This window comes from Stegostoma tigrinum, chromosome 6 (genome assembly GCF_030684315.1).
Source record: "Stegostoma tigrinum isolate sSteTig4 chromosome 6, sSteTig4.hap1, whole genome shotgun sequence".
Lineage (NCBI taxonomy): Eukaryota > Metazoa > Chordata > Chondrichthyes > Orectolobiformes > Stegostomatidae > Stegostoma > Stegostoma tigrinum.
The window spans coordinates 29272526-29289342 of record NC_081359.1 but is presented as its reverse complement, the minus strand read 5'-3'; the positions used below and the strand labels follow the sequence as shown (position 1 = coordinate 29289342).

General features: G+C 41.4%; 1 protein-coding gene across 2 annotated transcripts in view; it reads left to right on the top strand.

Annotated features, from left to right (window-relative positions):
- The window catches only part of obi1 (ORC ubiquitin ligase 1), a 28991-nt gene extending 12756 nt beyond the window's left edge, over window positions 1-16235 (top strand). For both annotated transcript variants that reach the window (XM_048532660.1, XM_048532658.2), the window contains exons 5-6: window positions 4224-4312; window positions 13263-16235. In XM_048532660.1, the coding sequence (XP_048388617.1) occupies window positions 4224-4312; window positions 13263-14793 (1620 nt within the window). In that variant the 3' untranslated portion in view covers window positions 14794-16235. The remainder of the gene's footprint in view (window positions 1-4223; window positions 4313-13262) is intronic.
- Window positions 16236-16817: the final 582 nt, after the last annotated feature.

Here is a 16817-nt window from a genome sequence, read left to right as displayed (position 1 = left end):
TTGGAGCTTCATCAGAAAATGACCTAAGTATGCTGTCCTTTCTTTGGGTCTGACAAAAACTAAATACTGAATTGACATTTCATGATAAAAGCCAGAGTACATTGTTGGACAAAAAATATTAACCTCTTTCACAATGGTGACTTTTTGAGTTTCTGCATTTGAAGTTAAGTTTGACTTTTTGCAGGATTTGGTTAGTTGCTTTGCTTGATTCGTTGTTGATTTGTGACATCCAGCTATTTTTCCTCCAGACTTGTGCACATGATTTCTTATTTTTTTTTCTTGGTTACATTTACCATTTGGGGTATTGTCTGAAAGAGCTCCATGACGAATACTGATGGGACACTCCATTAAAATACAAATGATTTTAAGTTACCTGGGTGCTGAACCAGTCACAATAGCTCTGTTGATGTTTACTCTAATTCACTTTTCCACATAACTCGTGCCATCCTGATGAAGACCTTGGGACGGCAAAATATTTAAGAGATCAGTAACTGCATTAACTATTAAACTTAGGCCCTTTTTTTTTGTTTCTGGGACAGTTGCACGCACAGAGACCGGATAATACCCAATTCTGCAAACCTGCTCTTGAAAAATACATGCCCTCCACCCTTACCATTTTCATACTAGGCCCGAATCACTAGTTGAACTGGAAAGCAGGCTAGGAGACCTAGAAAGAGTTGAGGAACCTGCCAGTTGGCTGGGTGGGGAGGTAGAAAGCCTTCCTTGAGGCTCCTGTATTATTTAAATGTTAAAATAAAAGAATATTGAAAATACTTTTCAGCCCCTGCCCCTCATTGCCCACAAACCCCCTCAATACACTGCCCATTCCCAAGTCATGTCAACCCATGCCCGTCATATCCCTTTTGCCTCTCTCTATCCATTCCCATTGCCCCCTCGTACTTCATGCTAGCTTTGTCCTTGCTACCACTACACTATCCTTTTTTGTCCTTGACTTAGCATGATGATTTAGTTAGCATTCTGTCTTCACAAAGAAGTACACACGTAATGCCCAAAATTGTTGGGGAGCAAGGTCTAGAGAGAGGGAAGAACTGAAGGAAATTGGTATTAGTCAGGCAATGGTGTGGGTGAAATTGATGGGCTAAAGATGATCCACTTTGGAAGAAGTAACAAGACAGGGAGTATGCAATGATTGCAGGATACTAAGAAGTTCAGAGGAACAAGGGGATCTTGGGGTGCCTGTCAACAGATGGAGGTGGCAGGACATGTTAATAGGTTAGCTAGGAAGACATATTGGATGCTTGCCTTTAACAGTTGAAGCTTTGATTATAAGAGCAGGGAGATTATATTAGAGCTGTACAGAACTTTGATTAGGGCACAGCTGGAGTTCTATGCTCAGCTTTGATCACCATACTGTGTGAAGAGTGTGTTTGCACTGGAGGGGGTGCAGAGGATATTCACCAGGATGTTGTCTGTGATGGACAAGAGAGACTGGGCAAGCTCAAGCTGTTTTCTTTGGAGCAGACAAGGTTAATGGGAGACCTGATAGAGCTATATTAGATTATGTGGTGGATGGTAAGCAGCTTTCCCCTTAGTTGAAGGGTTAACAATAAGGAGACACTCTTTTAAAGTGAAAGACAAGTGTTTTCACCCAGGGCGTGGTGAGTATCTGGAATGCACAGTCTGGAAGGGTGCTTGTGGCAGGTAAACTTCAACCTTCAAAAAGTACTTGGATACTTGGATGAACAACTGAAGTGTCATAACATTTAAGCCTATGAGCCTAGTGCAGGAAAGTGGGAATAATGTAAGTGGTAGCGTAGTTTTGGCAATAAGGCCTCTTCTGTATTTTGTGCTTCTCTGATTCTAAATGCCCATAAATTCCCAGGAATCTACACTCTGGGTTACTTCAGGAACTTGCCCTTGAAATAGTGGAGACACCGCTGGTCATCTTTCAAAAATCCGTAGGAAGGCTTCCAGAGTCTATAAATTGGAGGGTAGCTAATATAACTCTGCTACTTACAAAATGAGAGAGGGAGAAACCTTGAATTACAGACCAATTAGTTTGTCACAATTGTCGGGAAGAAACTCGTGTCTATTTATAAAAGATTTAAGAGCAGACCACTTGGAATTGATGACAGGATCAGACAGAATCAGCATGGATCTACAAAATAAAAATCATATTTGATAAATCCACTGAAACTTTTCAAGGATGTAATTAGCAGTGTTGATAAGGCGGAGGCAATAGATGTTTGTGTACTTGAACTTCAATAAATGCTTTTGATAAGGTGCATGTCAATTAGAGCACAAGGGATTAGGTTGGTGTACTGACATGAACAGAGAACTGGTTGGCAGACAGGAAATAAAGAGTAGGAATAAACAGGTCTTTTTATCAGTGGCAAGCATTGACTGGTGGGGTACTGCAGGAATCAGTGCTTGGACCCCTAACAATTCATGATATATATTAATGAGGAAACTCAATGTAATATCTCCACATTTGCAAATGACTTACTGCTGGATGGCAGGGTGAACTGTGAGGAGGATGCAAAGTTGCTTCGGTGTGATGTGGATGAGTGCATACCTGCATGGCTGATGAAGCATAATGTGGATAAATGTGAGATTACCCACTTTGGTAGCAAAATCGGAAAGGCTGATTATTATCTGAATAGTGATAGATTGGAAAAGGGGAAGATTCAATGAGACCTGGGCATCCTTGTACACTAGTCACAGAAAAGGAAGCATGCAGATGCTGCAGGCAGTGAAGCTAAAAAAATGATACCTTGGTCTTCACAGTGAGAGGACTGGAGTACAGGAGCAGAGAAGTCTTGCTGCAATTATACAAAACATTGGAGAGACCACACCTGTGTGCAGTTTTGGTTCCTTATTTGAGGAGGCATGTTCTTGCTATTGGAGGGAGTGCAACAAATGTTTACCAGATAAATTTCTGGTACAGGAGGATTGAGTTATGGAGAGAGAGTGGATTTTATTTAGCAGAGTTTAGAAAAATGAGGGAGATCTCATAGGGAACCAGTAAAATTCTACGAGGACTAGTCAGAACAAGGAGTCACAGTCTAAGGCTAGAGGATTTTTACGTAGATATGCTGGATATCCAGGGGAAATGCACTGAGAACAAATCTGCTATGAGCTGATCTGTCCTGCAGACACCTGGTTCCGTGCAATATGGTTACCAAACTGGAGTTTGAGCAGAGACTGCTGATCATTTAAATGGTGAGCTGCCTTCTGGAATTTGCACGTCTGTTTCCTGGGCCATTCCACTCTCCTCCCTCCCTTGCCCCAATGCAGAAGATGGGAAGAGCTGTATTCAGGAGCAGGATTTCAGATTTATGCTGTCTTCTACCATTTTCACCGTGATAAAGAAAATCTGGACCCTAGTTTCTAACTATGGGAGGACATGGCGAAAATCCATCCAAAATGCTGATGATTCAAAGGAGATCTTGTCGTCATAATATTTCTTTGTGGGCCCAGATAAGGAATGCTGAGATTTAAACATGTATCCTTAAAATAAAGTCAAGAATATGATTTCTTTCGAAAAGTCCTTTGTGTATCATCTGCTCTTTTCATGAAGAAAGGCGTTGGCCTGTTGTGTACTTTGTACTTGCACTTCACGGATTGCCTTTTGGCAAAAACTTCAAGTCTAATGTGACATGAAACATTTATTAATAGCTGCTGAGTGTTAATAGCAGTTGTGTTGATACTGACATATTGTCATTACATACTATTCATGAATCAGTTCATTGTGTGAGAAACATGATTTTGCCATTAGGCTTCTCCCTTAACGTCTAGCTACTGGTGCTCGGCCACCAGTTTGAGCATTAAAAATGTATTCTGCATCTTGGTGTAAGATAATTTTGTTGTAAAATCTAATTAGTTCAAATTAAAATGCTGAGCTTTTTTCAGAGTCTATTTTAAAAATGTCTTTCAAAATTATTTGAGGTGCAGCAATGCACAGGGTTACACAGAGAAAAAGGTAGAATGGCATTAAATGAAGTGCTCTTTCAGAGAGCAGGTGCGGATATAGTGGGCTGAATGGCCTCCTCCCTGGGAATGTAATGATGCAGTGAAGTGCATCCTGTCCTTTGTTTATTGGCACGTTGAATGTAGAAAATATGTAAAATCTAACAGTGCATGACACTTGCATCAAAAATGGTATTTTTGATATTGAACATTTAGCACAAAACTCTCTTTGATAGATCCCTAGAGACTCCATAACCTTTTCAAAGTATTTGAATTTTTTTTCCCTTCCTCAGGCAAATCGAAAGCTTCGTGTTCAAAATGGTGATCTTGTGAGAGAGAATTTGCATCTGAAGGCTGAGATTGATAGCCGATCTCCACAAAAGTATGTCTAGTTTCTGTGTTAGAAGTGGAGGCCATTATTATGGTCTTTATGTGCTCTGTCTGATCTCATTGACTATGTTTACAAGATAACTCTGAACTCTTATCCTAGAAATTACCACAGAAATGTTATTTCTGCCAAGTTAAGGCTTCATTAAGAAGCTGGAATTAAGGGAATTTAAATAGTTAACTTAGCTTTTGTGAATTTTTGAATTTTCAATGCTTGTGGGTTTTAATAAATAAGCAGTAGTGCTTATTAACCCCAGGGAAATCTAAACCTATCCGAATTTCCACAATATTAGATCTTTGCATAAAACCTGCATGTTGTCATTGCAACCAGGACACCCGCGAGGTGAGAGTGAGAATTTTGTAGCCACTGATCACAAGTGCTGTTTGGTACATCTGCAGAGTCTTTGTGTGTGAAAAAAATAGATTTATTTTTAAGAAAGCTGCCTTTCATTCTGTAAATTGCTTATAAAGTGATCAGCTGCTATTCCAAATTTGTAACCAGGTAGGAATTATGTGTTTGCTTCACAGTGTTCAATGGCTGGTAAGGGGCAGTGGAATTGGTGGGAATTACAAATGGCATTATCACATCAGTCACTTCCTTTTCTCTGTCTCACTACTGTGGGGGCTGGAGACACGATCTTGCCCAGCTTCACCCCTGCAAGAAACGTTCGTGCAGCCTATAAACGAGGCAAGCAATTGGTGTGAAAATTTTTCATCAACTTTCTACGAAACAGTATATATTTACCTGATATCTGTTCTCACCAGTGAAATCCCCACAAGTTATAGAGCCAGCATGTACCACCAAAATTTGGTGTCCAATAACTTTCTCAATGTAGAATTGTTTTCTTTGATTCATTTGTGAAACCTGATCTGAAAATAGCTTTTATGTAAGTTAAGCTGAAAAGGGGTAAACAGTTCCAATATCGATGGAGACTGCTTGAGAGGGAAATAAACTTAGCCAGTTTAATTAAATGGGTAATCTTGACATAACAGTCCCAATGCCCCAAAATATTTATGCAACATATTTATTGGAGGACTCTCTTCCACCTTAACACACAACCTTGCATCTGAGATCACAGTTAAAAGTAACAATTAAATAGTTTGGAATCACAGTTCCTCACATTTCAAGTTCTAATCTAAACATAGTGTTGTTAGCCCACTGACAATTGTTACTTCATGTATTCAGTTGAAACTACAGCTGACTATTTTTTTGTGGCCTTAGTTGTGGATCTGAAATCACGTACAGGCTCGGCCATGTAAGGGTGACAGATTTTCTTCCTTAAAGGACATCAGTAGAGCAGATTTTCCTGTGTGACATTTAGCAATGGTTGCATGGTCATCATTAGAACAGTTTTCTTTTAATTTCAAATTTTCTTTGAATTGAAATTTCACCATCTGCCATGGTGGGATTCAAACTTATGCTGGCTCAGTGACACTACCACTTTGTCACTTCTTCCCAAGTTGGGAGTGCCGAAAGATCAGCAGACCATGTGAAGCGGATGTCTTACTGATTTTCTTTTCATGTGTGCAGAAGTTCCTCATACCTAGGAGCTGTACTATATTCTTCCAAGCTGATGTATTACCTAAGGTCATTGTTTTACCTTCTACATTCCTGCCTTATTGGATTATAGCTAAATTTTGCAAACACCATGAAGTGATTTTTCAGTAAAATGGCTTGGAAGAATTGCATGTCTTCTTCCACTGCATTTATATAAAAACCTCGTTTATTGTGCAGATTGCTCTGTCCATTTAATGTTTATTTGCTCTTCATACCAATTCTCCGTCAAAGATTTGGAGCTAAAACATGGCTTGAATGTTTTCAATTTTAATTTCATTTATCTGATTCAAGATTGTACCATTTTTTAGTTTTCTGGTAGATTTGAGCTGTCTGCAGTGTTTTCACTGGCAAATGATTATTATCCCAGATTTTCATCTTCAGGATAATCTTATGAACAAACAAGTTATGCTTTTAGCCTAAATGGTGACACTGTAGATCTCTGTAAGGAATTAAATGAACCAGCTAGAAATGACAATTATTGGCATGGCTTGGAATGTTCCTATTGATCAGTAAATGTGTGATCCAAACAAGCCATGGCTTTAAATATACTTTTTGGACTGCTCCCTGCGATACAATATCTGTATCAAAGCAGACCCTATATCCTCATAGTTTAATTAGCATGTCTGTGTCAGCATTTATCAACTGTTTCAGACATTGTGGAAATTAACCCAGGATATCTTGCGTTAGTTAATAGTGATGTTTAAAGTATGACAGTATTTCGTCTGGGGAAATCAAGGATGAGAATATATTGTCTTAAAATCAATCTTAGGATATTTAGGAGGGAAATGGAGCAGGCTTTCACCCAAGGGTTAGTAGAAATCAGGAATTTTCCCTCCTGAAATCTCTAAGATGAAAGGTTGATAGTTCATTGCTTTGTAAGGTTATCCTTGTTTCTTGGACACCCCCTGAGAATGAGGATGAACTGCTTCCATTTCAGTTTGCTGGGTTCTGAGATGGCTGATATCTCGATTGCACAGTTTACTCCACAACATTATGGTGCAGGTGATACCTTGAGGGTCAGGTAAATAAGCTATTGGAACATTTGACCCAGCAGATAACCTCTCCTTTGAAAGGGAGCAGTTATATAGTCTTAGAGATGTACACCATGGAAACAGGCCCTTTGGTCCAACTTGTCAGTGCTGACCAGCTATCCTAAATTAATCTAGTCCCATCTGCCAGCATTTAACCTGTATCCCTCTTAAACCTTTCCATACATGCACCACCCTCTGTGTGAAAAAGTTGTCTCTTAGATCTCTTTTAAATCTTTCCCCTTTTTCACCTTAAACCTATGCCACATAGTTTTGGACTTCCCTACCCTGGGGAAAGACTTTGACTATTTACCCTATCCACAATACCCCCCATGATTTTGTAAGGTCAGCTCTTAGTCTCTGATACTCCAGAGAAAATAGCCCCAGCATATTCAGCCTCTCCAAACTCTTTATGCTGTCCGTGGAAAGTAACTACAGCCACAGTGTTGTTTGGGATGGAGTTCCAGGATTCTGACCAAGTGATGCTGAAGGAGAGGCGCTATGTTTCCTTGTTAGGATAGTGATTGGCTTGGAGGATAACTTGCAGATGGTGGTGTTCCTGTGCACGTGCCTCCCATGTCCTTCTAGATCACAGTGGTTGTGGGTTTGGAAGGTGCTATCAAAGTTACCTTGGTGAGTGGCATCTTGTAGGTGGTAGACACTGCCTCAGTGTAGGAGGGAATGAAGTGGTGAGTGAGGTCCCATCAAGTGGACGATTTTGTTATGGATGGTGCTTCTATTATGGACTCTGGAGGGCCAGCAGTTCTTGACCCCCACTGTGTGATAGCCTCAGAGGCAATTATGAATTTAAATTTGATTAGGATTAAATCTGGTAAGGCTTGCCAAAGGACAGGAAGCCCCTGTGAAGGACTGGTTCGGGTTGTGGGTGTGATCTTTTCTACACATGACCCCATCCGTATGACATAGAATCATAGAATTCCGACAGTGTGGAGGCAGGCCATTCAACCCATTGAGTACACACCAACCCTCCAAGAAGCATCCCACCCCACCCTATTCCTGTAACCCTGCATTTCCCCATGGCTAACCCACCTAGCCTGCATATCCCTGAACGCTATGGGCAGTTTAGCACGGCCAATCCACTGAGCCTGCACATCTTTGGACTGTGGGAGAAACCAGAGCACCCAGAGGAAACCCACGCAGACACGGGCAGAATGTGTAAACTCCACACAGACAATTTCCCAAGGGTGGAATCGAACCCGAGTTCTTGGCGCCGTGAGGTAGCAGTGCTAACTACTGAGCCACTGTGCCACCATGACCTTGCTGGGGGATATGGAGCCTCTGCTACTGAAGGTGCCTCCACCCTCGACCTGCATTTTTGGGTCATGGGCATGTGCTGGATAGGCCAGTATATATTGCTCATCCCTGACTGGCATTGAATTGCCTTCTTGAGCCACTGCAGATCGTGGGCCGTTGAGGTGGTATCCTCCACAAGTGGTACCAAACTACCATGACACTGTGCCTGTGACAAAATAGCTATGAGATTGTACCACCATCACTAATTGTGGCCTTAGCTATGGGAATTAGTTACGTGTCCTTTTGGTATGAACAGTTGGTCCAGTATCGGCACAACATCCTGGTAATAGGAGTTAGTCCAGGAGCTGTCCTGAAGAAGGGCCCAGGCCCGAAACGTCAGCCTTCCTGATGCTGCGTGGCCTGCTGTGTTCATCCAGCTCTACACCTCGTTATCTCGCTGTCCTGAAATGACTGCTTTCCTATTTTCCCAGTAGTTCCCTCCGAGCCCAAACTACCTCTGACTCTGTACCCCCCACTGTAGGAAAATCCAAATCAATGTTTCCTGTGTGTCATTTCCGACAGAGTGGAGTTCTGGGGTACATAATGCAATTCGGACAATCTTGAGCATTTGTTTCCTGTGTCACGAGGGCCTAAGGCAAATTAATGAGAAAGAAACAGATAGCCCAAATGATAAATGTATCGTGCACTGCTAACATCTTGCACTTGGTTCCATTTCTACGACTGCCCCTGCTTTGCATCTCTCCCTGGGTTTCCATTTAGAACAAACACTGTAAGGCTGCCAAATGAAGCAATCCTCACGTATAAACAAGCAATTACTCTTCAGAATAAGCCACAGCACTTGACAGTACCTTTAAATGATTACTGTGTGAGCTACTATAATGGCTGCTACATCAGACTGCACCCCAACAGCAGTAATAGTGTACCTTGCTCTGCTGTTTTAGTTTGATAACAATGAAGATGAGACGTAGTTATCCATGTTGTAGGACTGATTTCATTCTTTACATCCTCCACAGCCCCACTAATTCAAACCTGCAGGATATAATTTTCAAGGTTAATGCAAAGTTGTTCCTTAGTTTTAGTTTGGCTTTGGTCAAAATTCATTGACTCATTGATACATGTGGAACTGCAGAAATAAGAAGCCATACTAGCTTGCTGAAGCATCACCAAGGCATTTGTATCTGAATACTGAGGTTTTCCCAGAACACATCAAGCCAGGCTATACGCCTATGGTATGCAAAGGCAGCACCACCTTTTATGAAATGCTTGTTTTTTTTTAATGGTGTGTTCTGATGGGTTGACGACTGAAAGTAGGAGTTTAATTTTAATATTCATTTTTGTTTCTAAAAATTATTTTGCGACCATGCCTTCATTATCAGCCAAGCTGATTGGAAAGTTGCACTAATGCATTGAATGAGAAACTTGTTCTGTGTGTGATGTTTACGTGCGTTCACTTAGGAAAGTAGGCTGTTATTAGTTTACTTTGAAATGATACGTCAGTCATTCATAATGCTTTTAGTAAGGGATTTTGATCCCAGCTTTAGGCATTGAGTATTAAGCCTGATTGGTGAACCTCATTTTAAAGCAGCAATTTACTGCTGATGGAACATGCAATTAATGCCCATTAACCTCAGCAAAGAGAACACTGCAAATAAACATGATTATTTAAGTGGAAAATTGAGATATGGCCTGTATGGCAGGTGATACAAGAAGCGTTTGAAATTGCATGAGCAAAAAGAACTTTGAAAAGTTAGATCTAGAAACTAAAATGTGAGTATTTTGGCCCTTTGATTATGCTCCAATGAGCAAGATGGGGACCAACAGAAAGAAGAGTCATTGTCGGTGTAGTTGGAAGATGGATGTTACAGAGCAGTTGCAGATGAGCTACAGTGTATGGGTGAGGATGCGTGTGTGGCATCCATCAGTCTCGAGAGACCATGGATCTGCGCCTGAAGAGTTTTGATTCAGCTGCTGATGATAGTGCAGTGTCTGTAGTGGCTGTACAGGCCCACATGGGAGTGACAGTCTCGGTTGCAGTGACTGCATTTGAAGACACTCTCCTCCAGTGTTGCTGTGTTGCTTTCTTTCCGTCGAGCGCGCTTTTCATTAGCGGCAAGCCTCAGTTTTTCCTCTCCTTGCTCCAGCCCCCTGCTTAGTTCCCGGGTCCAGCGTGAGTGATCTTTTGCAATGTCTTCCCATCTCTCGACGTCCAGGTCCATTGACTTCATGTCCCTTTTGCAGACGTCCTTGAAACAAAGATGAGGTCGTCCTTGTGCTCTCTTGCCGATGGCCAATTCCCCGTACAGCACGTCTTTCGGGATCCTCCCATCCGGCATACGACGTACATGACCCAACCAGCGGAGGCAGTGTTGTTGGAGTAAGGTGAAGAGGCTGGGTACCTGGGCGCGGGTGAGGACTTCGCTGTTGGTGACTCGGTCGGTCCACTTGATGTCCAGAATGCGTCTCAGGCTGCAAAGGTGGAAAGTGTTGAGATGCCACTCTTGTCTGGAGTAGAGGCTCCAGGTCTCGCTGCCGTAAAGCAGTATGCTGAGGACGCACGCCCTGTAGGCTGCAATCTTGGCGTTCGTAGTCAGCTTTTTGTCCTCCCAGACACACTTGGTCAGCCTGGCGAATGTGGAGGCTGCTCGTCCAATCCGCCTATTGATCTCGGAGTCCAGGGAGAGGCTGTCTGTGATGGTGGAGCCGTGTGTGTGAATTCTTCGACTACCTCCCACTTGTAATTGTTGACGGTGATGACAGGGGGGGTGTTCAACACTTTGACCCAGCACTTTGGTCTTCTTCAGGCTGAATTCCTGGCAGGCTGTTGAGAGGTTGTCCACAAGGCGCTGTAGTTGCTCTTCAGAATGTGCTGCCAATGCTGCGTCATCGGCAAACAACATGTCTGTAACGAGTACTTCACGAACCTTGGATTTTTCCCTCAGCCGGGACATACTGAACAGCCTTCCATCCGATCTGGTGTGGAGGTAGACACCGTCAGTTGATGTTCCAAACCCAGGTTTCAGCATGACTGCGACGAAGATGCTGAACAGGGTGGGGGCAAGCACACAGCCCTGCTTCATACCGCTGCGGATGTTGAAAGCCTCTGAAGAAGAGCCATCAAATGGAACAACGCCTTTCCAATCGTTTCATGCGGATATGAGTATTCTAAGGAGTCTTGGAGGACAGCCAATCCTGGAGAGGATTTTGAACAAGCCTTCTCTGCTCACAGGTTAGAATGCCTTCGTGAGGTCAATGAAGGCAACACGAAGTGATTGTCTTTGTTCTCGTCATTTCTCTTGGAGCTGTCGGAGGGAGAAGATCATGTCGATTGTGGAGCGTTCTGACCTGAAACCGCACTGACTACCATTGACTCAATTGATAGTCAAGAATTTTCCTAATATTGTCTTCAGTATTCAAAGACTGAGCCCCTGCCACTCTCGGGGAGAGAGTTCAACAGACTCTTAGCTTCCTTTGAGGGAAAAATAGTTTTCAAAATAAAACTCAGTCCACTAGCTCCAATCTTTCCCACAAGGAGAAATGTCCAATCAATGCCACTCTTCCTACCCTGTCGTGTCTACCCAAGGTAACCTCTAATTCATCTAAGCTCTAATGGATACAAACCCAACTTTGTCATCAGATAACCTGTCATCCCACGACGCAGGAATGTAAGCTTCCTATGAACTGTTTCTAATGCAATGATGTTCTTTATTAAATAAAGGGAGCAAAACTGTACATGATACCTTAGATTTTCAACAATGTCCTGTACGTTGTAGCAAAACATGCCAATTTTTATGAAAGGAAAATACTGTGATTGCTGAAAATCTGAAATATAACCAGAAAGTGCTGGAGAAAGTCAGCAAGTGTCTCAGCAGTTGCGGAAAGTGGAATGGACTCTTTGAAAGAAATGTCATACCGGGCTTGAGATATTGACTCTCTTTCTTTATGCACAGCTTTGCCAGATTTGTTCAGTTCTCCAGCTTTTTATGGTTCTCCTTGTAACAAACAACAATGTTCAGTTATCCAAATGAATCTGTGACTGTCCCTGACTATACTATGGCATTTTGACAGATAGCTTCTGGAAATCTAAATGCACTGCCTTCCTTTCTCTACATTGCCTATTACTTCCCTAAAGAACTCTAAAGAATTAGTCGAAAAAAATTTACTTTTACAAAATCATGATGACTCCCCATTGATTTTAATGTCCAATATAACATTAAAAATGGTAGTTTCCCTATGACAAATGTTTAGTTGACTGGCTTGTAGTTTCCTGGCTCTGTCTCCCTCCTTTCTTGACAAGAGAAGTCCCATTTACTATTTTCAAATCTTGTGCGACATTTGCAAAATCTCTGGTAATTTGGAAAATTTAAACAAATCTAAGCTGCCTCTTACATTCAGAGTTTGGGATGAAGGCTGTCAACATTCTGGGACATTTTAGTTTACTGAATTTATCCAGTACATTCTTCCTTGTGATTGTAAATGAATTTCTCCTTTTCACTTCTTGATGCAATTATTTTGGGAATATTAATTGTATCCTGCAGTAAGGATGGAAGCCTTAGAGTTATTGCTCAATTTACCTGCACCTTTCTTTTTTATGGACGTTTTCTTCTCTATGTCTATTTAGCTTCTCTCATACTTTGTTTTCTCATTCATTGGTCTTTATCATTCTTCACTGTTTTTATTAAGCCCTGTACGCTCTTCTAACCTGTTGTTAATCATTGAAATTGTTAGCTTTATCTCTCAATAAGTTCCTTGATTAGTTACTGTGGTATGTCCTTCCCCTGGAGTATCTCTCTCTTTTTTTGGAAAGTAATGAACACTTGGCAAAAGGGTCTCCTTAGCTTACTGCTGCAGGTCTGAGGTCCATATAGTTGACCAAGGCTCTTATTTTTACAGATCTCGTATCAAACGAAAATAACTAAGTTTTCATGTATATCATGAAATGTTAACAATAGTGATTTGCTGACAATAATACCTGATTTTATACTTCTGCTTTTACACTGAACGTTTTGGTGAGGGAAATCAGCTCAGAACTAGATGCTCACCAAAACATTCTCACTATTAATGTATATAATTTTTTTAAATTTCAGATTTGGACGGTTCACGGTGGCTGCTCTTCAGTCAAAGGTGGAACAGTATGAACGCGAGATGAGTCGTCTAAAAAGGGCTTTGGAGCGGAGTGACAAGTACATCGAAGATATGGAGCTCCAGATTGAACAACTGAAGGGAAAGCGGGAGAAGAATGAGACCAAGGTTGGAAAATTTAGTCCAGAATTGCCCTCTACTTCACTGCTTGGTGGACAAAATAGAAGCAGTAGAGAACTGTGGAAGTGTTCTGATGATACCAAGGAGAACAGGATCATAGCCATGAGAAGAAGCCTCACAAGTATCGAGCAGCCATTAGTTAACCAGTTAGATGGTGTCATGTCAACTGCTTTTAATATGGCTTATCAGCAAAATTTACGTGGAACAATGACTGATTTTGCTCCAATGAACATGGTCCTGGCTGATAACGGACTTCTAACCACTGCTCCTGTTGAGGATGATGCTTTGTCTTTATCCCAGAGAAGTAATAAAAAGGAAGACGGGCATTCTGCAGCTGCAGATGAGAGTGAGGTACAGTTTGAACTTCCTAGTCCTTGTACTCCATCGACATCACTTGGTGCTCTCCACCTTCAGAGTACAGATGACGAAATTAGTCCCCTGATGGAAAGGAGACATGAAAGAAAGAAGTCAACTCACTTGAGGAAACTTTGTTTTGATGATGCTGGTTTGAGAAATGTGTGCTCTGAAGAGCAAAAAGTATCGCAGCCAAAGGTTGACTGCAACATTGTACAGAGTACAGAGTTCTCCTCCAATAGCCTGATGTTTTGGGATATGTGTCAATCTCATTCAACTGAAAGTATCCATAAAGGCATTCAAAATAAGAGCTTACAGACATCTCAAGGTGAAGAAGTACTCTTGGACAAAGCAGAGAACAAAGTGACAAATTTAATCAGCAGCCCAAGTATTAATGAAACTTGTTTTCCTCAATGCGGCAATGTACGCTCAAGAACATCCAGTGAGACCTCAATGGATGCAGCTTACCGGGAAAAGATATCTGAGCTGGACTTCATGTTGGATGAGTCGGAGAACATCCAAAATCCTCAGTCCTCTCTGCAATCTGAAGACCACTCTGACCTTGCCCTCTCTTTAACAGCGGAACTGGCACAGTGCACTGAACTTTTGAATGAAGCTGAGAAAAGGTTAGAGCAAAAGATGCAACAGAAAAAGCTGCAGGCACCTCCCTCAGACACCAGGGATATGATTGCAAATACTGAAGGGCAAAGTCTGGTTCCATTGCCCGTACAGCCTCCTGTTGTTTTAGACATTGCAGAAGAACCAGTGTCTTCAGAAGAGAAAACATCTTTTCAGAGTAGTTTTAGTTCCCCTTTTCTTTCAGTATCGTCTGACCTATCCAACTTGCAACAAAATAAACTGTCTTTATGGAACAGCTGTTTAACATCTGAAAGTGAAAAATCGCAGGAAGCAACCAATAGGTGCCAGACTAGTAAAAGAAAACCACAGTATTGTGGCGAAGAGTTGTCCAGTCCATCTAAATCATTAAGAAAAGACTTCTAAATTGAAACTCTTGCTACAGTTAGTTATTTTTCTCTCTACATTTTGAAACCATCTAATCATTGTCATAATTTCTATCCTTTTGTTCTAAGTCCAATCTTAAGTATCATTTAGCACAGCTAAAACGTACAGTGTAATAAAAGCCAGTGGGGACTGTATTTTGGCTGCTGCATTCAACCGCCCATATTTACTAATTGTTAAATGGGTAGAGAAGTCCATGTTTCTGGGGAATGGCGGAAGGAAAGTGCCTGGCCTTGTTTGTCAACCACACACTGCTGTGACTTGACTTTGTTCCTGATGTCATGTTTGTCTAACAACAAAGATACCTTGTTTTCACTTTTTGGGTGCCAGTATGCAAGCAGATCAGTGCCTTTTCCTTTTGGTTTAGAAGTGGAATACAAATTAGTTAAATATATGAAGGAATTGGAAGTTTGTTGCAGTGAATGCAATTGAGGGAGAACAAATGCAGTAGCAACAGCTTGGGTGATGTCTCAAAAATAGCTGAGGAGACACAGATGGACAGCTAAGTGGTTAAGATGGCATGTTTGTCCTTTAGCTCACTATAGCTGCAATGTAAAATGATGAGCAAATGCTGAAGATTGGTTGGGGGGGATGGGTGGAGAAGAATAAGCATATAAATTTTTTTTGTGCTTGTTTATTTTGTATTCTGCTCATTTTTGGAGTTGGAAAGCTACCCACAGTATCACTTCAAGTTGGTGACTATAAGTAAAGTTCTAAACAAAATCTCCATTTTGGGGGTCAATCAACTCTTTCAGATGTAGCACCCAGCGCAGTTTGTTCTGATTTGAGATGTGTAGCATTTGACAGTGCTTAATTTGCACATCACACTCAGCAGTATGCTTGAGAGTGTAATTCTTAAAAAGCAGTAAACATTTGGGCCATGAGGTGAAGTGAAGAGCAACCCACTGTTGTAATTATTGCCGTAGGCATCCTTCATGTTTGTAGTTTTCAACTTGATAATTAATCAACAAATGTTGACATGTTATGAACTTTTCAGTGGGTAGCTTTAATTGGTAAAGGATGCTTCACAGAGCAAAGGACTTACTTTTGAGCAGTGTGAGATTGAGGTTAGTTCATCCTTCAGTCAGCCACAGGGAAGTGCTATATTGATGACAGTTAAGGGTATCTGTGTCTCATCTGCCGATGATATGATCATGACTGTGCACCCAAGCAAAGGAAGGGGAGAGGATGGTTTTCTGCAATGTAATGAGACTTCTTTTCAACAAAGGGGACTCTTTACAGCAGAGAATTTAGCAAGGGATCACCTGTTTATTCTTTTCTATTTCCTTCAGTGATATACAAATGAATGTGTTGTGACATAGTCTGTGTTTTATTTTTTGATTCATCATTTAAATCATCATGATAAAATACCTGAGAGAAAAAATATTTGTTTAATTGTTTGTCTTGTGCATAAGAAATAAATGTTCGCTGACTTGATCATTGTTATTTCCTGTGCAAGGCTGCAACAGTTGATGAGAAATGAGGGAAGATTTCTGTACTTAACACTGATCTGGGTTTGTACAATAAGGATATTTTCAATAATGCTATCACTGTCATGTTTCAGGGCAGATTTTCTCTCAATACTTTCACTTGTTTTGTATCAGAAGCAGTTCCCAAGCAAGCCAAAGATTCTTTGCTTAGTCCTCCCTGGAACCTTATCTTGATTAACGTAGTGTCCTATTGTGCTAATTGTTAACCTGTAGCTATAAGACAATTCGCTAGACATCTGGTAGTCATGTAAGATGAGTAAAGACCCTGCCTCTGAGCCAGAAGCTCTCATTCAAGACCATGCCTAGACATGATGGCCAAAAAGGCATGTTCCTAGTGCTGCTAAGCAGGCTGTTTATTGACCTGTAAATCTTCAATCACATGCTAAAAGGCAGTAAAAGCAGGAGGGATCCCTGGCCAACCAAAGTAATGGAAGGAAGTATTGAGCTTCCACAGCTACTGATAATAGCAGACTATCACAAATCAAACAGTTCCTTGGACTTCGAGTGACCTGTAAC